Source organism: Dromaius novaehollandiae, chromosome 6 (assembly GCF_036370855.1).
Source record: "Dromaius novaehollandiae isolate bDroNov1 chromosome 6, bDroNov1.hap1, whole genome shotgun sequence".
Classification (NCBI taxonomy): domain Eukaryota; kingdom Metazoa; phylum Chordata; class Aves; order Casuariiformes; family Dromaiidae; genus Dromaius; species Dromaius novaehollandiae.
This window is the reverse complement of record NC_088103.1, coordinates 46,294,636-46,315,620: the sequence shown is the minus strand read 5'-3', so window position 1 is coordinate 46,315,620 and position 20,985 is coordinate 46,294,636. Positions and strand designations below refer to the sequence as shown.

The 20,985-nt window shown below is 42.1% G+C and overlaps 1 protein-coding gene across 2 annotated transcripts in view; it reads left to right on the top strand.

Moving 5' to 3' along the window:
* The window catches only part of ADAM12 (ADAM metallopeptidase domain 12), a 193,275-nt gene that overhangs the window by 42,325 nt on the left and 129,965 nt on the right, over window positions 1-20,985 (top strand). For both annotated transcript variants that reach the window (XM_064514372.1, XM_064514371.1), the window contains exon 3: window positions 5,319-5,392. In XM_064514372.1, coding sequence (XP_064370442.1) covers window positions 5,319-5,392 — 74 coding nt within the window. The remainder of the gene's footprint in view (window positions 1-5,318; window positions 5,393-20,985) is intronic.

Below are 20,985 nucleotides of genomic sequence, written 5' to 3'. Positions count from 1 at the left end.
CATGCAATCCATGGCCTGACGTGACTTAGCAGGTCACAGCCATAGGTCAAGTTGAAGGCACACACAGTCGGTCCTGTCACAAGATGGGCTTTAGTGGAGCTAATAGCAGCTCTGGGCAGTCAGGTGGAGGGCCTGGACACCACTCCCCTGGATTAAACAAACCTACCTATTTCAGTCTGCCATATTAGGACAGTATTTAAAGCTTAACTTGAAACCACAGAAGCAAAATCATCCCTTTTGATACTGATCTCTGTTCTCAAATATTGGATTCGAACAGTTGAAAATGCATTTGTCTTTCCAAATGAATTAATGTTGCTGCTTTGACTTTATTTACATTCTTTCCTTGGTCTTTATTTTCTTTTATTTCTGTTATATAAATACTAGAATAATTTTTATTTAAAGTTGGATATACTAATCCAACTCACTTATCTTAATCTGATACAATCCTTTATTTTTTCTTTATAGTGAGGAAGCTGTAGTCATAAACATTAGGACTGACCACTTCATCAGTTTTCTCTCTATTCCGCTGTAATCAGAAATGATTGAAAGTATTCTATCCCAATCTCAAGAGTTAGTATGGAGGGGAAAGCTAGCAGTACTGCAGTGTGATCCCAGGATGTGCCAAATCCACAGTTTAAAGGAAGAAATGATCCAGCAGTGATTAGTACTTTTTCATAGATTACTGTGCAGAAAACTATGCTCTGTGGCATCTACTTTGTATTGAAATTCCAGAATGGGCATTCCACCAAGGTGAACAAATCTGCTCCAAAGAAATAGCTATTAGTATTTCATGCATGAAAGCTGTGTTTCTTTTCTTTTTCTTTTCTTTTTTTTTTTTTTTTTTTTTTTTGTGGCTATTATGTCAATGTTATTAGAAATTAGCTCATCAAAATATAGGAAAGTTCAAAATCTATCTGCTGATACTATATCCATATTAATGTTACAAAACTTGTGCAACTAAGGAAGAAAGCTTTACTCACTGCTGTTCTTGAACTAGTATTCTTGTAATGTTTTGATGTCGCCACCAAAAGAAAGGTACCAATTTGCTCACCCCTGTTTTTAGGCAGCACGTCTTTAAAACAGCTTCCGTGCTACGTAGTCAAAGACAGGAGGAAGGAAAATATTGCTGTATCCAATTTGCAGAGGCAAACTGGAGGAAAGAGGTAGAAAGGATAAGTGAAGCACAAAAAAAGTCGAGATCCAACAACCTGGCTTAACTGGGGTCAGTGGGATTTGGGCTGTTTCCTGTGATGGATCCCAGGTGTCCCAACCAACATGAAGTCCATGGTAGAGCTGGGCTCTCAACACCATCTTGACACCATCTCCAGATTCACAATGGAAGCCCTTAATCTCAAAGCCACCCTTTCCTTTCTCTTTCTGAATAAAGACCTAGAGATTGGTGTCGTTAAAGGGGAAAAAAACCCCAACTTAATAGTACTTAAAACACCTATTAATTAAACTTGACATTCTTTTCCTGAAAACTGGCGGAACTGCTGGGCTCCGAGGGATGTGATCGGCAGCAGAAAGTGCAGCTGGAGGCCAGTCACTAGTAGTGTATCCCAGGGGTTGGTAGTGGGACCAGTGCTCTTTAACATCTTCATTATTGACCTGGATGATGGGACAGAGTGCACCCAGTGAAAGGACAAGGGGCAACGGGTGCACACAGAAGTACAGGAAAACCCATTTAAACATAAGAAAACACTCTTTTACTGTAGGGATGATCAAACACTGGAACAGGTTGACCAAGAGGTGGTAGAGTCTCCACCTGTGGAGACATTTACAACTCAAATGGACATGGCCCTGAGCAACCTACTCTAGGTGACCCTGCTGGAGCAGGGGGGTTGGAGTAGATGGTCTCTGGAGGTCCCTGCCAGCCTCAGCCATTCTGTGGAGTTTTCAACTCAAACTGGAAAAGGAAAATTAAATGTGTGGTATGGCCAGGGGAAAGATGGTTCCTCAGTTTGAGAGAGTAATTTCCAGTAAGCTGCTGCTTACAAAAATATCCACCCCTGACGGATATCATAACAACTTGCAACTGTTTTTATTCAGTTGGACTCATGTAATTTTTGAAGCTCAGGCTTTTTCTTATGGAATAAATGTTGTTTTCTCATTAGTTTGTGCTTGAATCTGGTACAATATTCTGCTTGTGTTTCTGAGTCATTTGCGTTAGGGGACTGCAATAAATCTAGTAGCCGTAAATCTAGTTCAGCAGGTAAAAACTGAGCATATTGATTTTAATTCCGTTGTAAGAAAACAAGAGAATTCTCTGCCAGTTGGCTCAGAGAGTTGGTTGTGTAGAGTCTCTCTCTTTCTCCTTTGATATGTTACTTTGCTACTGTCTCACCAGATTCCTGTTGTTCAAGAAATGCTTTATTCTTTTTTTTAAAGTGATTTATCAGACATCATTTTTGCGTGGCCTTAAGTAAAGGTTCATCACTTGTTGTGTTTCACTAATTTTTTTCAAATTACTGAGCAGGTTTCACTAATGCCAGTTCAAACTAACTAACATCCCTCAGCAAGCAGGGAGCAAACGAATGGGGGCAAATACCTTTCTCTCTCCCCTGATATAATTCCATGTAGATTTGAATGAAAATGCTCTAAATAAAAGGGGGAAATTAAGGAGAGTATTACTTCAATCATTTTGAAGTCAGTTCCGCCTCTTAAGATATCAAGGAACTATTTGTGTGCGCTGATGGAATTTTGTCATATACTGCAGAAAGCTCACTGCCTAAAAAAAGCGGAAAATTGAAGTTTCCAACTAGAAGGGACTAAAGAGCCTAAGTCTGTAGAGAAAAGAAGGTAGAAACACCCCAAAGTATTTATTATGGTGTAAATAATGCTCTTTTAATAAGGTTCATTTCAAATTCATATTTTATAATTTTAAAGATATTATATGTGGAATAAATGGCCATACCACTATGGAAATCTCCATACCACCTGAGCAGCTTGTAATTTTTACTGTATTCATCCTTATGACTGTCAGACAGAATAAGAAAAACTATAGTTTCATCTCTTCCTTCTCCCAGACAGCAAACAGGGAAATGGGCCACTTGAAAGCAAAATCTATGCTAAAGCAAGGATCTGAACCGGGGTCTCATGCAAAACAGTCTAGCATCCTAACTGGGGTACATTAGTGTTCTCTATAATGAGAATGTTTCAGCTTTAGAAATTCTGAGTGATGACTTTTGCTTTGTAACAGTCTGTTTTATTTCGTACCTTTTTTTAATTTTGCTAACATCAACTGACTGTCAAATAAGTACCATAGTACACTCATGAATGAACATATTTATCATCTGCATATTTAGAGGGGGCCTTTAGCAGAAAAGAACACATTTGTGCTACTGCAGTATCTTAATTATTTACTGCGTTCTATTGTAGTTAATTGTATTTTATTCTCTCAAAACTCTATAATATGCATATCATATGGGTTTTGGAACCAATGCGATAATATTAAAGTGATAATCAAAATTGCCTCTAAATATTCATCCACTAAATGACTCCCATGTGTTTGCTGAATGCCAAGGATAGTCTGAAGCATTTATTTAGCATTCTAGTGGGATCTAGTTTCTGCAAAGTTCACATAGATGCGGAATTTCATTGTTGCTCTTTTGTGTGGGAAGGGGGAAACATGTTTGATTTTGCACGACCGGTGGTGCAGGGTGCTTAGAAGAAAGCAATCCTGTGAGTCACAGTCTGTGCTTAATATTGCCTGAGAGCACCGGGGAGTTGTCAGATATTTTTTCTTATAATAAAATTACCATTTTGTTTAGTCTATAACAATCTCCTCATAATTTCACTTTTTAATAAACATTTACAATTTTCCAAATCATTTAAAAGCATTGCATTTCATGGGTGGGGTGCTTTGACAGTCACGCAGACTGAGTTTCCATCAGGGTGCTGCTGTAACAATCACAAATTTTCGATTCAGTCAATCACACATTTCTCAATAAATCAGTTAAATACTAACACCTAAAATTAGACTGCTGCAGTTCTGTGACGGGCTGGCCTAAATCTTCAAAGAAGTGTGCTGAATGAATAGAGGAACAACTGATTTATTGAGCTATTGTCAGAATTTCAAAACAAGGAATTACTGTCTAGCTATCCAGTAAGTCTGTTTAATGAAACATAAGTTGACTGTAAACAGTCTTAAAATATATGGGAGTTCAGACTTTTGGATTAAGAGTAACTAGCATATCATAAACTGTGCTTTCTCGTGTGAAGTACAGCTCTCAAGAGCTCGTGTAGGTATGTTGGCCCTTCCAGCAAGCAAGGGTTTGAGCTTCCACTTCCTTCTGCTGCAGAGCTACTTGTTCAGCTCTGTGCCCAGACCTTTATGATGACCTGTTAGAGCTTCCAAAAAATAGTGAATTTAGCTTCAGATATTCGCAAGAAAAAGGAACTTTTTTGATAATCAGGGGAACAGCTATGTAAAGATTGCGCGCAGTCATGTTAGCATTGGAAATGAAGTCTGGATGTCCTGATTCCTGCTCCCATGCTAGAATGGAACTGGGATTTCTCTGTGCTCAACTATTGACGTCTTGTTTAGAAAGTTCTCTTAAATGTTTGTGTGCTTGGTGTATTGTTCTCACAAAGATACTTGAGAATATTATTGACTATATTTCTAATTGCTCCAACACCATTTATTTGTTTGTTTATTAGCTAAAACCTAATTATTCCCTATGAGAAGTTACAAAATACATATTAAAATATGTAGCTATTTATAGAGAAGAACTAATTCAGCATCACTGTATGTTCTGTTTAGTTTCCGTGATGGTTTTATATCTATGTTGCATGTGCATTTCTATGTGCAAAGTGATTAACATGCTTAACCTTATGGTTAAGCATTGATAAGAGATTATATTAGTATTTAGACCTAGTTATACTATCATAAGGAGAGGAAAAAGAGAAAATTCGAAACCATATCAAAGGGGTTTCCTGAACATGATGTGGCGGTGTTACTATCCTTATCTTCACAAACAAGATGCACTCTGTGGAGAGGTGCAAGTGACACAGCTGCTGAAAGGTGCAAGTTGGTGTCCCGAAGACACAGGGGTGATACCCCATGGCACTGTGCTGCCTCTTGCTGTTTGTTAACACTGTGCCGCATATGAAGAGCTGCTACATCGCAGACGATTCTCCTTCTTCTGTTTGTAGCTGCCTGCTCCTCCCCGTCTGGGCCTGGCTTCTGCGACGGAGGAAGTTTGTTCGGCTCCCTGCCGGGCAGGGGCATGCGGGGATCCTCAGCACACCGTAGCAGGGTGGGTTATCCAAGGGTGTTACTGGATTTGGGCTCAGCCAACTTTGTTTTCCTTTTTCAGAATCACCCAGCACTGCTGCAGTTTGTGATACAAGCTGGAAGTGAACAACTACTCATCAATCTGGAGCGAAATGAGTGAGTGTATTTGTTACATATTCAGTTTATACTGGAGGTTCTTAGAGAGGGCTTTAAATTCGAAAATCAATAGTTTAAAAGCAACCTGTGCCAAATCTTCTACCTGACACTTACAGAACAGGCCCCTAACATGAGTGCTTTATTCCCATTTCAATTGCTTGTATTTGACCTCCTCTTATAGAGCAAGAATCCTCATATACATCTGTATTTACATGGTATTGAAAGCGGAAATACTGCCTCTCAGTGTTTTCTTGTCATCTTTATTTTTATTTGGTTTGGGTTTGTCCTTCTTTCCTGCAGTAATCCCTTTTATTTACAGTAACGTGGAAAATCCCGCAGACTTTGGAACGTTTTTTGGAGGACTCATCCCTCCCTGGCCTCCCCTGCTGCCATAGGTTGCCTCCACACAGCAGCAGTCGGTGTCCGCTCGGGGAGTATGAGTCAAGTACTTGGGCTTAGCTCTGCTGGGCTTTTCAATGGGAGTTCTGTGCATTTGTTGGCAAGGAGCTGATGATGGGATGTTTACACTATTAATGAGATCAGCGATCAAAGCAGAGCTTGAGCCCTTATTTCTGGACTATAAATATTGTATCTTCTTCCATGTGCTCTGACATCTCTCTTGATAACTCCCATCCCTGTCTGGAAGCTTTCAGAGACAGGATGCCGGAGAATCCTCCTCCTGTGTGCAGCAGGGAAGATAACTTGGGCAGACACTGCAACCACAGGCATCTGAGATGTGGAGCTGTTAGGGGCCACTCTCCAGCTGGGGTTGGTGGCTGGCTGTGTGGAGTATTCCTCCTCGGTTAGCCTCGGCCGCATGGTGAGTTATGTTCTGCTCCTTGGCCGTAGGAGGAAGCCCACTCACCCACCTAGTGCTGCTCTTTGCCTGTAGCTGGCAGAGCTACTTCCCAGCTCACTGTCCTCTTCAAGCAGAGGCACGTGTCTAGGTCTCCTGTAATTTGGTTATATTCACCAAATCAGAAGCTTGCCAGGCTACGTATATGATACTTGACATAGCAGTAGCTGTCCCCCAGCCCACCCTTCCTGATGCCATGGTATTTATCACCTGGTCGACCAAGGCCCTCTGTGATTTTCCTTGAGCAGAGCTTTTTGAGTAGTGAAAAATTTCTGTTTTAAGCTGTTGCATCATTTGTAGACACACCGGGTTGTATTGAGGAGTTTCCTCTCCTTTCCCCATCCTTCAGATGTGGAGAGCAAATCTGACAGTTTAGTAACACAGGACCAGTATCTTTGTGAGAAAATCACCTGTAAGCCCTGAAGTTCAGAGGGGCTTCTTCTGACCTGCTTGTCAAGTAAATACACATGGCAGACAGAAGGGGTACAGAACCGTACAGAAATGAAACCCTTTACAAGGGATCTCTTTGGAAGTGTGTGACAAGGCCCATCGTGGAACCAAAATCATTGAAGTCTTCGTTTAGCATCTCAGCTGTTGGACTACTTTCACCTATGAGTGTCTCAAGAGTATGTTTTGGGAATACAGATCAGGACAGCTACATGCTGCTTGTCAGAGGAAAACCAAAGATCACTCAATCCTATGGAAAAATTTTCCATAAAATGTTAGCAAGGAGCAATGTGGTTCTGTAGGCTTCCCTGCTGGTGAAATAAAAGCAGCAGAGGTGCTTTTTGTTGTAACAGAGAGACCAAAGACATAAACAGTGTGGCTCTATGTATTAAGTTAAGAGGAGGGAATGTGCATGTGAAAGCAAGTGTCCAAAGGAGAAGCATTCACGCTGGCTTGAGCTGGTGACGGAGAACTTCAGTGGAACACGGTGGGGCACCTCTTTAGTGCTCTGCAGTAAAACAACAAGGAATGCTTTTTATTACCAACCACTTGGATGAACTCTAACATTACCCAGCTGCGACACAGAATCCAGTTCACTTCGTCATTCAGTGTTAGGCCCAAATCATGACCCTTCTTGATGTTATTTTCAGTGATTCTTAGTTGTTCATTTCCTGTCCTTGAAACAAAACGTGGATGCCACATGCATAGGTTGCTCTGTTTCAGTCATTCCTCGCAACCAGAGGAGGATTTAATTCATTTAGTAAATGTGGATTTAGCTTTATATTCCCCTAATCGTTGTCAAAGGGTGTGCCTTCCTTCAGGAATGTGGAGCATGCTGCAATTGAGGAAACTATTTGCATTCCATGTCGGAGATTAAAAGAACATAAAGCTGCGAATACAGACACTGCTGAGCATATTAAACTCTCTTGTACCTGCAATAAACTTGGATTTATATAATTCTAAGATGCAATCTCCATCTCTTTTTAAAATATAAGTAGGATATGACAGGATTGTAAGTTAGCTTTTTTGAGAACCTGGACCTGTTGGACTAACAAGATTTTGAGATGTTGAGCTTTGCTTCTGAAGAAGTAGAATATTTACCAATTTTTCTTTTCTGGTTTACTTATCTCTCTAATGGGGTGTCTACAAGAAGATTTTTGTTCTAGAACAAATAAGTATAGTGCTAAGGACATGAGACTTCTGATTTTTACAGGAGTTTCTAGGTATTACTGTGAAATGCTAAAATTGGCATTGCCCGTGTTGGGAGTTTGTAACATAGAAGGCAGTTCAGAGATCCCAAACCAAATAAAAAGTTGGTGACAGTTTTGTCAAGTCGTTTTTCCCTTTTCTCCGGTTATCATTAGTGAGTTTGACTCAAGTGAGGGGGCACGTTTGCGTGGAGCCGAGGGGGGAATAATTGCTAGTTAGGTAGGGCCGGATGGCCCCCACCGTAGGGTATGGGCTGCGGAGACGTGGTGGATCCAGGGAGGACTAGCGGATCTGCTCTGCGGACCTGGCTGCTCCAGCCTGCCCCCTCTTCCTGGCAGCGTGGCGTTCGCCCAGACCATGCGGCAAGGGGCGCACCGAGGTCTTGGCCAGGGTTTTCATCTTGCAGAATTGCAAGTCTCTGATTGAACGCTAGCCTCTGCCTTAAAGAAAGGAATTATATGATTTCCTGGTGGCTGAACACCTTGCATCAGGTCCCTAATAATTCAGCCCTGCACTTCTGGTTACAGTTTATTCTCTGTTCTGTCACGTTCTTGCTTGCTTTGTGATATTGTTTTTTTCTTCCATTGCTAAAATCAAGATTGCTAATGCTTCACATAGGTATTGACGCTAAATTGGTGAATCCAGAGGTTTAAAACAAAACTAAAAAGACCCCCAACCCCTCCTTGAAAGCCTGAGATTGGGAGTAGCCATTAAATCAGCATGCTTGAGGCAGAGGTAGCTATGCTAAACAGACGTGTTTTTCTTGAATAATAAGCGACAATAGATGAGAAGCTCTGATACGTGTGTGCTGTTATTTAACTGTAGTTTCACACAAAGCATTTTATTCTTTGGAGAATGGTGGAGATGGAGGTAGAGTGGACCCCAAAATTACATAACTTCTGCATTGGGTCATGCAAAAAAAAATGGTTATAATTTTCCATACTTAGTAGAAACAGCTGCTTTGAGTAGCCTCTACATTAAAATGCATTTACTGAACACCTTAGAGATTTTCCAAAACTAGAGTTATATTTCAAAACATGATTCAGATGCATTAGGCAAACCCAAGTGGGGACCGATGTGTTAAACCATCTGTTATCTATGGAAATATTTAATGTCAATTTGATGGTTTCTGATTTTTAGAATGAGCAAGACGTGTTCATATTTTTAGGACAACATGCTATAGTTAGTTCTGGAAGGTTTATTGCTACCTGACTTCACATCTTAAAGTTTATGATCTTCTCTGTGGTCTCCAGCTTTTAAGTTTATTTGTGGATGTGTTCATTAAATATTTAAGTGATCGATTTTCGGGCATTGCACATGCATAATTGTAAAAACAGCATTATTTGCAGTGAATTCAGTTTGTCAGTCTCAGAAAACCTACTAGCAAGCTCCTACTAGCAAGCACATTTCTTAGTATGATTTAGTTCCTGAATATGATTGCCCTCTTGAGAACCTTAAGTTCTGTTGTACCTTAAATGTTTTAGCAACACTTGTCATTTGGAGAGATTTTCCAGAATCAGCAAATCATCTGTCAGCTGCAAAATAAACCACCCTTCAGAGCAGCTGATTTTACTATTCTGCATTACATTAATAATTCTGCTGCAGTTTCTATTGTGTGAGGGACAGTAATATATGTGTGTGTAAATTCCTTCAAAGCTGACTGTAGCGTGTGGGTCTAGAAGAAAATAGGTTTAATACAGTGTAAATGAAACAGAACCCCCGTAAGATTAAATCTGAGTTTGAGAGTAGAGTGGTATGTGACTACTGGCTGTTTTTCTGCAACTGGAAACATTTTACCCTGTCAGAAGTAGGTCTGTACACAGCAAAGCACTGAAGTATTCTTTTAACTTTAAACATGTGAGTAATCCAGGTAAAGTCAGTGGAATAACTTATTTTCGAAGTTAATTTCACGCTTGCGTGATTTGTTGACAAAGGTCATGATTATGAATGACAAAGAAATACAACTTTGAACAGATGTTACAGATCTTTCTCGGTTCTCAATTCCCTACATGTCTGAGTGCGTAGCTGATAAAGATAACTTGAGATAAATAGAGGGCATCTGAGGGACATTTAGGAGGTAGGATGGCTTTCTCCTAAGGACACTGGCATCGGCAGCAGTTCAGAGCTCAGGTTTGTCTTGGACGGTTTCCTTCTGATGGGAATAATTGCTCACTCAGCTTTAGAGGGGGAAGTAGCAAGGGTGTAATTTCTACATTTATGATTGACAGGCTGTTGACAATGTCTCAGGAAACATGCAAATGGAAAGACAAAGCTTGATTATTTAAGAGCAGCAGAGTTCACTCTTCATTTCCCCATAACTTTTTTTTTTTGATGTTTATAACACAACATTTAACAAAACACAATAAAAAAGGGAATATATGGGGTTAGATTCTATTCCCCCAGTAAAAATTTTTTCTGTTCTACTTTATCAGGAGAGAAGATCTATCCCAGGCCATGGTATCAGTCACCATCCTATTCCTTTAAATCCCCTAGGATCCCAGAGATCTCCAGAAGTTTAGAACATCTCTGCCTGCCGCTCTTCCGCTGCTGTCATTTCTACATGGAGACGCAGCACCAGGGATTTATTGGGCTGTTGGTGGCTCAATATCAGAGCCTGTCTTGAAAGCTTGACTCGAGGGCAGACAAGGTTTCAGCAGTATTTCCTCGGTCTGAAAAGCAAGCAGTAGGCAGGTCCTGTCTCCTTTCTGACCTGCCCATGCCTGCTGTTCTGCCTCTTCTCCTACCCTTCAGGCAAGCAGAAATTGAAACCAGCACAAGGACTCATCAAGGGAGCAGGGATGTAGAGGCCGATGCTACACCAGAGAACACATACATGCTAGGCAGAGCCGTTTTGTGCAGATGTCAGGGCTAGGAGACCTCTTACCAAGATATTTTGCACAAAGTGTGCCATTCCTGTAAATTTGTGGGAGCTTTGGTGACTTGGCCCTCTGAAACCCAAAGCGCTTCTGTCTGCGTATGAGTTTGGGGGTGTGATGAAGCTTTCACTCAAGTCAGTGGACAAATTGACCTAGGAACTAGCTCTGTCCATAAGCCTTTAACTTTGCACATCTTCGTTTAGAGTGCTAATGTGACCTGTCTCTAAAGAGGATTTAGTGTTCAGAAACCTTTTGTATTCTCTTTTGGTAAAAAAAGAAAAAAAGCGCTCTCTTCTTCTCTGTATGACCTTTGTGAATAGGAGGGCTGATTGGTTTGCAAGTGACATTCCGGCTGGATTAATTTAGCAGGGAAACAGCCCATTTCCACTGCCAAAGAAAATAGCTGACAAAATTTGTTAATGAATCAACATACTTATATACAATCAGTGGCTTGAAATACAGATGAAGGATACAAGTCTAAACAAACAAATACTAAACAGAGAAATAGGACCTCTCAGAATGTACTTGCTGTTATAATTCTGTGTAGTAACTTAGCCAAAAAGCGGTGACCCCTGACTGTTTTATCTGCAAACACTGGAGCCAGCAGCTGTACTGCAGTGTTTCTGTGCAAGCTGACAGTTGGGGTTTCACTTAATTGAAGTAAAAGTTTCGTTTTAATGGAGGTAAGAATTTTTCCCTTCCGTACTGGCACCAACCATTTAGTACGCACCACATTGAATTTAGGAAGATTCAGTTACTGCCACTACTGGAAAAGTGTATTCCCACAGTAATTGTCTTAATCCTTAACTCTTAATGCAGTTATCTGCAGTAGCTCTGTGGTATAAGGATGACATATCTAGCATGGACATTCAGATGCCAAGATGCTGGATTTATATGCTCTTACGCTTTTGCTAAAAGTAAATATGTTATTTTTTTTTTTGTAAACTAAACCTCACTTCAAAAGTATGGGTTGGATAAATATTTTTTAATCTTTTTTTCTAATTCCTGATAAAAATAGAAGTATCAATCTTTTATTCCAAAATCGGAAAGTGCCTTTCTGGTTGGAGAGCTACTGATGACGGCAAATTCAAGCCATCACCAACTTTATCTAAGTTCGTAAATATTTTGCAAATTTAGATGGTAAGCAGCTTTATCCATCTGTAGGTTCAAAACTACTAAGTTTGACTAAATTGCTAGTATCCATTATTTTAGCTTTTCCTCTTTAAACATTTTGGGTTTTGGCTGAAATTAAGTGCATGCTTGCACTTCATCTAAATATTATATTTTAGGGAAGTTTGAATAAATTCTTTTGACTAGTTTTTCGAATTTTACGGGAATCAAAATTATATCTCTTCTTGCAGTTTTAAGACTTTCCAATACCTATAATCCAGCAGTGGCTAGATTTTACAAAATGATACTTTTCCATGCATCTGGATTTCCTTTAAAAAAGTTGCCACACACTCCTTCCATAGACTAGTCTGCAGACAACTACAGCCAGCCTGTGGGTGAATATTTAGGTGCAGTGTGGTATGGAGGCCCCGTAGCAGTGGAGAAGGCTGCATAGTTACTTGTTCTGCAATTGAGCGAGTAGTAGTACAGTTTGGTATTAGCAATGCAAGGCAAGGTGGTATGGTTGGGGCTACCTTTTTGGTTCAAGTTGCATTTATCATATTGTGTTGGAGCTGTGTGTTGGAGTGAAAGTTTTCAGTGCCATTAGGAGAGAAATTACTGTCTCCTTGATCTTTTTTTCCTCCCTTTATATAAGCATGCTGAAATAAAGGAACAACGAGAGAAGATATTTGTGTGCTGATATGACATGCTGGAGATGGAGAGGACAAAAAGACTGGCATTTATTCTGGAGACTCTCTTGTGGCTGAATGTCATAATCTCTAACACGTCCAAGCTTCTCCTCTCCCCACGTCCCCGCAAACAGCCGGGCAATGGGGCTGTGCCAAGCCAGCTGGAGAGGAGGGAGGGAGGCCTGGTGCTGCTCATGGTCTGATTCCCAGGAGCACCGTGCAGTACGTGGGGACCAGAGACCCCATGCTGCTCCTGTCCCTACCCTGCGGCCTTGGCTCACATGAAGGACTGGCAGAATGATCCCCTTTCTCAGATGGAAAAACTGAGGTATGCAGCAGTTAAGCCTTTCTGAATTTATGGCAGAATTACAAGGCTTGTTCATATAGCAAGCAAAAAAAAAAAAAAAAAATAGCCTGCTGGGTGGTGCAGGTACTGTTTTCTCTGCTAGTATGTTTTCCCGAGAATGCCAGTTTCCAGCGCTGCGTCGGTTGACAGCTTTGAACAAGGTTTTGCTTGTTCAGTGTCAGAGCAACCCTAGAGCTGTCTGTACCTTCTGATTAAATATATAAAAATATTAGAGAGGAAAATATGTTTGCTGGTGTAATAAATTTAATAAAGAATTGTCTGCTTTAGGTTTTGTTCCCTAGTTATATTGCAGTAGTAGATATTTTCAGAACAATATTTTAATCTCACTTTGTACTGCAGAGTGTCAGGTTTTCAGCATTTCGTTTTAACATCGCTTAGCAGAGAAGTCAGGGAGGAGAACTGGCTATAAGATGACAACAGGAATGTATACTCCCTCTCTCCTGTGGGCTGCCTGGAGTCCGTGTTGATCATGATGATAATAAAAACAGGCAAAATGTAATCATCCGTGACTGCAAAATAAATAATTAGGAAAGAGAGAGGGAGAAAAGCATCTTTCTGCAAACCTTGTAATCTCCCGCTGATTGTCATATGCCCGCACGCGTGGTACAAAAGCATGCGACGGATCAGCGGCCTCCCGGCCAACCCCGAATCGTTCCTCGGGCTGGCAGGCAGAGCGCTCGTCCGCCCAGCTGGAGCCAGGCGTTGCTTGCAGAGCTCTCGGCTGCTCCCCGCGTGTTGCGGGGTGCCAGCTGCTCTGGCAGGTTTCAGACTGCTGCGGTTTGTTGGGGCTTTTTTTGTTGGTTTGTTTCCAGCAAGAGTGAGCGATGTTTCAATCGCAGTGAAAGTGAAGCGTGGCATTTTTCTTTGCAGCATCACATGCACCATAATTGCCCTCGACGTCTGGTCTCCTTTTCACAACACGTGTGAAGATACCAGGCCGAAAACAAGAGGCTTCTCCTGCTTTTCCAAACCATTAGTGGATATTGCTTTCTGGCTTCAGAAAGGCAGGGAGGACCGCAAATGCGTTTTCAATTCAAAATTGAGGCTGAACCTGCTTTTAATGAATTTTCTATTAGATATTTTCATTCTGATGCTCAGTCCCAGGAGTCCTATGTCTTTGAGTAGCAGCACATATATTACAGTAAGTCCAACATCTCTAGAATTTCTCTTCTTTCTGCATTTAGTGGCATTTCCCTGGCACACACTCAGTTCCTAGGGTCTTTACCTTCTCCAAAAGGCTTTGCAGAGAAAAATGAATACTGTCGCCTTGCAAATTTTATAGGGAAGGATGCCAGCTATTTAATTTGCTTTAGTTTTCACTGTTCCATTTCTTTTCTTTTCTTTTTTCTGAGAGTTAGAAAATACAGAATACACTGAAGTACAGTCCCTCAAATGAATTCTCTGATATTTTATGTTACACCTGGGAATGAAGGAATCAAAAGGCACAGCTCGGTTCTGCTCATAGTCCCAGTCTGGGGCATGGCGCTCTGGCAGGTCTGCTGAGCATGGCACGTGCCTCCCCCAGCAGCCCGCGAGAACAGCCTGGCCTCCTCCTTTGCAGCTAAGCTACAGTAAACTGTCACTGTCCTCACTGCAGACCTTTTTGGGAAGCTGCATGGGGACCTTTCTGGAAGCATTAAGAGCTGATCTCCCTGTCAAGGTGTGCCTGGCTGCAGGGGCCCTGTGCTGTCAGTCATGTAGTGATTTCTTTGGGTTGTACGGCTCAGAGATGCGTGTCCTTCCAAGCAACAGTCTTCACAACTTCCACTGATTCTTCATCACGTGTGTTGAGTAATGGAGCCAAATTCTATAGTACAGATTTGTTTTTATAGATGCTTAAAGTTATGTAAAACAGAATTTATTGTTGGGAGTGTGAAAGAGCATCCACGCCACCCTTTCCCCCGGCCCCAACAGAGCACAAGCTGCACATCTGCGAGGAGGGAGTGAACCTTACCGCTTCCCCAAAGTGCATGTATTTTAACATGATGTACTGCCTATATGTCAGATTGCTGCTGTTATGTAGCACCTGCTTGTATTCCAGTCCGTTCGGGTAATTGTGTCGTCCGTGAGTCTGCTTCAGTGCTTTTAGCTAGTTGGTGGATGCAACAGAAAGGGGTTAACAGCAGAAGGAGGACTAGGTGTGTCCTGGCACAAATGTCAGTACACACTGAAGAAAATTGCAACAGTGAATGAGATTTAAGTATTTGAGGTCATTTTTAGTCTTCTGTACCTTCGTATCTTTGAAAAATCTCAGTCAAGAATTGAGCTCTGGACCCTCCCCAGAAGTTTTGATCCAGTCTGGCCTTTTTTGTTTCCATTGCTTTTTTTCTGTCCCCCTTTCCATTTTCCTGTCCGTCTCCCCCCCACCCCATTTTTCTGTTTTCCCTCCACTTTTTTCCTTTCATTTCTTCTTCTTCCCAAAACCCCTCTGAAAGGGGTGTCCAGGTGCTTCTGAGTTTCCGCAGACAAAGCAGGGCTGCGTTCAGCTCCTCGAGCTTTTCTGGCCGCGCTGGGGGCCGTTAGGGAGGTCCTGCGCACGGACCCCTCTGCAAAAGTGGCTGGTTCCTCGTGTCTCACAAAATACGGGGAAGAGGAGGGCCCTGGTGAGGAAGAAATTTAGTGCCTCACACCAACAATGGACGAGTATGATTTGTGGATGTTTCTTTGGGCATGGTCTGATTCAACATCACTGATGTAACGGTTTCTTTTACATTTTTTGAGCGAGGAGCTTGTGACTCAGGCAGCAGGCATGTCTGCATAGCTGCTTGCTAGAACAGCTGTTTCTCTGCATCTGCTTATGGAAGGTTTTCCTCTTAAATCAAAAAAAAAAAAGAAAGCAAGAAAGAGAGGAAGAAAGAAAAAGCCAGATGCAAGGTACTTGAGGACAAGAATCTTCTGTGTAGGGCTGGATGAAGAGGCGAATTAGATACTTTCCTGGACGCTAAACTTGAGACCGTTTCCAGAAAATGTCCGTTCCTGTCCAAGTGACGGAGCAGTTTCTCAGGGCTGCAGAGGATGGCAGGACGCGCTCCCGAAGAAATGCCCGCTTGCGAGCGGCGGCAGGGCGGGAGCGCACAGCCCGGAGCCGGACGCGCTGCTTCCCGTGCTGGGAGCCCCGCGCCAAGTTCCTTCACCTCCCCACCTCGATCTGCCCGGCTGCAAAATAGGCTTTACTTTATTTATTTAATTTCCTTCTAGTGGAGCCTTGAGGATTAATTTGCTCACATTTTGAAGATGAAAAGCAGCATATGAGTGCTAAGTATTGCAATATCAGCCAAGATGGATGATTCAAAAAGCAGAGTCTATATGAAAAGTCTGAGTGTGGAGGAAATACATATATGGAAACATAAGCTTGGCAGGAGGACGCGCTTTTTTCCCCCTCTTTGATGTCTGGCCTCAGTAATCCAGACAGATTTCTTCAAGAAATTGGTCCAATTTATTTCTGCGCTTTTATCTTGCTACCTGCTACTTGTTCATCTGAAGTAACTGTAAAAAAATTGAGTACCTAGCTGCATGGAAAAGTATGCTTTTTGTAGGAATAAGGTAATTTGAGTACACTGTAATACTCCCCCTGAATGGGACTGCTGTCAGCAATTTCTGCTTTCTGGATCCTCTTGGGATTAGGGCCGAGCTTGCCTGTTCCTTGATCTGACCCACATACTTGCACTTTCTCAGTGCTGTCCAGTCCAGCAAAAGCACACTGTCCTCTTCCTATCTGATGCGCTTCTTTCCCTAAGGATGAAAGGAGTTATGGTCCGTTACGGTTCTAATTATGGTTCAGTTCTGATGTAGTATCTGTCACGTCACATATTTTATCTGACTAGTATTTTGGAATCCATGCCTTTTATTTAAGTTTGCATATAAAATGATCATCTCTTACCAAAATTTTTCTGCAAAAAGAAGAAATCGAGGGAAGTATATGCCTCTGACTCTCATCAAAATAAGAGCAGTCCTGTCTTCAGAAAAGTTGAATGTGACATTTATGAATATGTTAAAGCAAGCTTCTTAGTCAAACTGAATCAGAAATAGGTAACTGCAGCTCACTGACTTCAGGAGAATGGTTGTGGCTTTACATGAGAGAAGAATTTAATAGATATGAATGTTATTTTTATTCTGGGTATTAGCAAATAAATGATGTATTTCTGAAGAAGAATTAGGAAATGGAGGTGGAGATATTTTTGCATCCTAGCCTTTACCACATCTCTGAAAACCATGGAGATAACAGTTTTCTTTACATTATGTACAGTCCCTCGTGGGTACTTCAGAATTTTTGCCTGCTTCCCTCTGTGACCTGTATCGATACAGTCAGGTATCCTGTACAGACAGATTCTCCTTTTTCTTCTCGACATCAGACCTAGCTTATATTATGTCCTGCCCATCTCGTTCCCTTTGAAGAGTTAGGTAACGCAAACGCTACCTTCTCCCCCACCCCCCAAGTGTAATTTATTCTTGTTATACTTTAATACTAAGGCAGTAAATGCCTTATCAGTTTTGAAACAGCGGTCTAGATAATTCTAAGCAGATGTCTCTCTATCTTTAATCACAACATCAGTTATTTCTTGGTCAGTCTTGATTAGCTGATTCTTACATAATGAAAAAGTATAGTTAATGGCCACTTATATGTGGGTTGAACATGCTGAAAAGAACAGCTTAGCCCCTTGAGAACAAGAGGCTGATGAGCCAGTAAAATCAAGCTAAATGGAATGAGTCTTCATTATGAGTCATTAGAAAAGATGACGCTTTGGCTAACAGATGAATTATCTTTGATGAAGACCAGTTGTAAAAGCACAACTTAATGCTTAATAAATGTATTGGGGTGACTCATAAATTCAACGTACACATTTGTTTCTTCGCAGTACGTGTCAAGTCCGGTGCAGCACCATTTCCTGTATTAGATGTGTCCCCTGGCTGGATACGGGCTTTAAAAAAGACACTCTTAAAATCACTGGATGAAAGATTACTGCAAGATAACTTGGCAGAGGCTTCAAAATGAAAATAAGAGCATTCAGACCCAGTGCGTTTGGCTGGAAAATGGGCAAATCTCCCATTAGCCTAACGGGCCAGTGCCTGTAAGGTGTATCATAATTTGATTAGATTTGAAACTAATCTAGTTGGATATTGGATTGGATTAGTGGAAGCTGCAACAGTTTAACTCATTCCACAGACCCGCTGGATAACTTACGAAGTTTTAGTTGGACAAATAAAAATTTAATTTATGAAACAGCAGGGATTTTGAGTGCTAAAAAAGAAATGAAAAATAGAATATATGTTTTATCCCTACATAAATTACAAAACCAAAAAAATGTAATAGTGTTGGGGTAGCAAAAAAGCTGTCATTGATTGTAACATAAACGCTCTGAAACAAAAGCGAGGAGGGAAGGTGATAGGAGGATTTGGGGGGGTTGTTTGAGAAGTAGGTGGCTATTAGCGTCTTATGAAAATAATCAAAAGCGAGTAGCTGCTATTTTCACTTCTACTTTGGCTTGAACAGTAGTACAATCCTTGTTCATAAAGGAGCTGCATCATCTTTAAAAATCTCCATCATTTTATTTAGTGGATGGAAATTGTGGCAAACGAATGTCTTTCTAACCTATTGTAAAAATAATGCTCAAGTAGAGCAAGCACTGCAGCTTCTTCAAACTCACAGGTGTAGTGATTCGGTATAATTTTTTTTTTAAGTTCTTGTTAAGGAATTTTCATCTGGTTGCTCCTCTTTGATCTTTTTAAAGGATAAGTGCTGTTAATTTCAGGAAAAAAAATATGGGCTATTATACAAATTTGGGCTAATCTCCCCTAAATTGCAAGCAACAGTTCTTGAGAGAAGGAAGAGTTATAAATGCCTGAATGTAAAGATGGGCTTATATTTAGCAACCTTTGCCCAACCAGTTTTGCAAGAAACAAAACTTTTCTCTTCGCTTGGCAATTCCTGGGAGCCAAATGCTCACCGTGCCCCAGGCAGCACCCGAGGGGCTGCTTTATCTTTTGTTTTCCCGGGGGCGAATGGCTTGGTTTCATTTCCGCACCTCATAATAACTTAATTCGGCTTGATGGTGCAGTCCCCAAGACACTGTCCTGCTTGCTCTAAAGACTGAGGTTATTGTGGATCCAGATACTTGTCATAAGGGAGACGCTTGTGTCTTCCTCCGTGTGCTGGCGGTGCCGAGGCGGCACGGCGGCCGGGGCCTTCTCCTTTCCCTGCCACCGGCCATGTGCACCGAAGGGCCCGGCTGCCCCGACCGCGCGCTCACCGTGTGCGCGTTGGGGTCCAGTAATGAGTCACCGGGAGCAAGAGGGCCAACAGCAAATGTATATTCTTAATCAGTGATGAACTCACTTAGGAGGAAAGGGCAGGGTAGAGTGAATTGTTTAACAGATTAATGTGAATGTCTTCTATAAACCTCCAAAGTCCCTGGTGTGCTGAGCCAGGTTTTGTTTATGTACATGGAAACGTGAAATCTTTTCCAGTCCCTGTGCAAATAACACAGAATTGGACTTCATTACACTGGTTAATTTAACAAGTCCTGGGAGGCTCTTTGCTGTGGAGTAACAGAGGAGGAGCCACAAAACCCAGAACTGCTGCACCAGCACAATCTCTTTGAATGAAATAACCCTGCTCGCTTTGCAAGCTCTGCGTGCAGAGCTGGGCCGAGGTGCCCAGGTCCACGCCGAGGGCCTCGCGCGCCCGCAGCGCGGCCGCACCGCGGGGGGACACCTGGGCGGCCTGGTGCCGGGGAGCAGGCGGGTGGTGTGCCGGGCCGGGGACACGGCCTCGCGTCGGCGGCTGCGCAGGGGCGAGGGGCGGAGGAAGCGCGAAGCTGCTGAGGCAGCGCGGGGCAGCTGCCGGTGCCGCTGGCCGGGCGCCTGGTCCTCGCTGGGCAGCAGGGAGGAGGGTGGCGGTGGTGTCCGTGGGCGCCCATCCCACGCAGCATCCCGGCCGTTTGGGGCTTTGCTCATGTTTCGTTGTCCAGGTGATCCCTCAGTCTAGCAGGCCGTGCGTGAGCTTTCCCTGGAGCAGAATTTGGGGCTGAGGTGGCAGCTCTGAGCGAGCCCGGGCTGGGGCGAGACCCGGGGCTGCTCTGGGGCTCCCTGGGCTGCCGAGCACCACGCGAGAGCCCCGAGGCACCGAGTACCCCCCGGTGCTCACTCCCGGGTTCCCCCACGGATAAACAGTGGGAAGCACCCGCTTCTGGTGAAGCTGGGAGCTGTAATGAAGGATTTAAAGATCTTTTCTGTGTAACAGAAGGCATTAACCATCTTAATTCTAAAGCAGGGAATGTATTTATCTCATATAACTGGTGAATAATCATGTAGCTCTGAGAAATGAAGTGTTTTACACTGCTGCTATTTCTGCTATGCCCGTTAAACAGAACTAACGCAAACATTGCATAAATATTTTAATAGCTTTTTACTGTATTTCTTTAGAAAATGTTTAAAGAGCCATCTAATGTGTGGCAGGGATACTTCACATTAAAACCCTGGTTAATTCTCTTGTAATGGCTTTATTAAAATTGTTTGATTGAATATTGATACATACAGCAGTCCTTTAAACATGCTATTTTATGGCTGTTGGTAAGTAGAACAATGTAAGAGTGTTGATTAATTGCATGTTTACTTAATTCTGTTTGAACTATTTTGACATGAAAGATAAAATGTAGGTACAGGAGGGCTCTTTTTTGATCAATGTTCAGTATTTTATATGCGTCATTTGTACAACTTAATTTAACTATATTTCGATTCCCAATCGTTACTGTTAGCACGTTTGTGATCACTCTCACAGAGCTAGGAAGTCTAAATATTTTACTCTGTGAAATACTCTTTCATCTCTTCTGTTATGAATAATTGAATAATTTACTTGTTGGTGCAGCTTCAGAAGTAAATCCCATTCTGCACAGCATATATATGTTACTGGAAAAAGTAAGTCTATGGCGATGCTAGCTTCCTCCTTGGAAACTGTTCTTACAATACGAGAAGTCTGCAGGTAGGTGGATGTCTTGCCTTGCATTACTTGACTTAAATAGCCAACTGCTTTTGCTGTACTC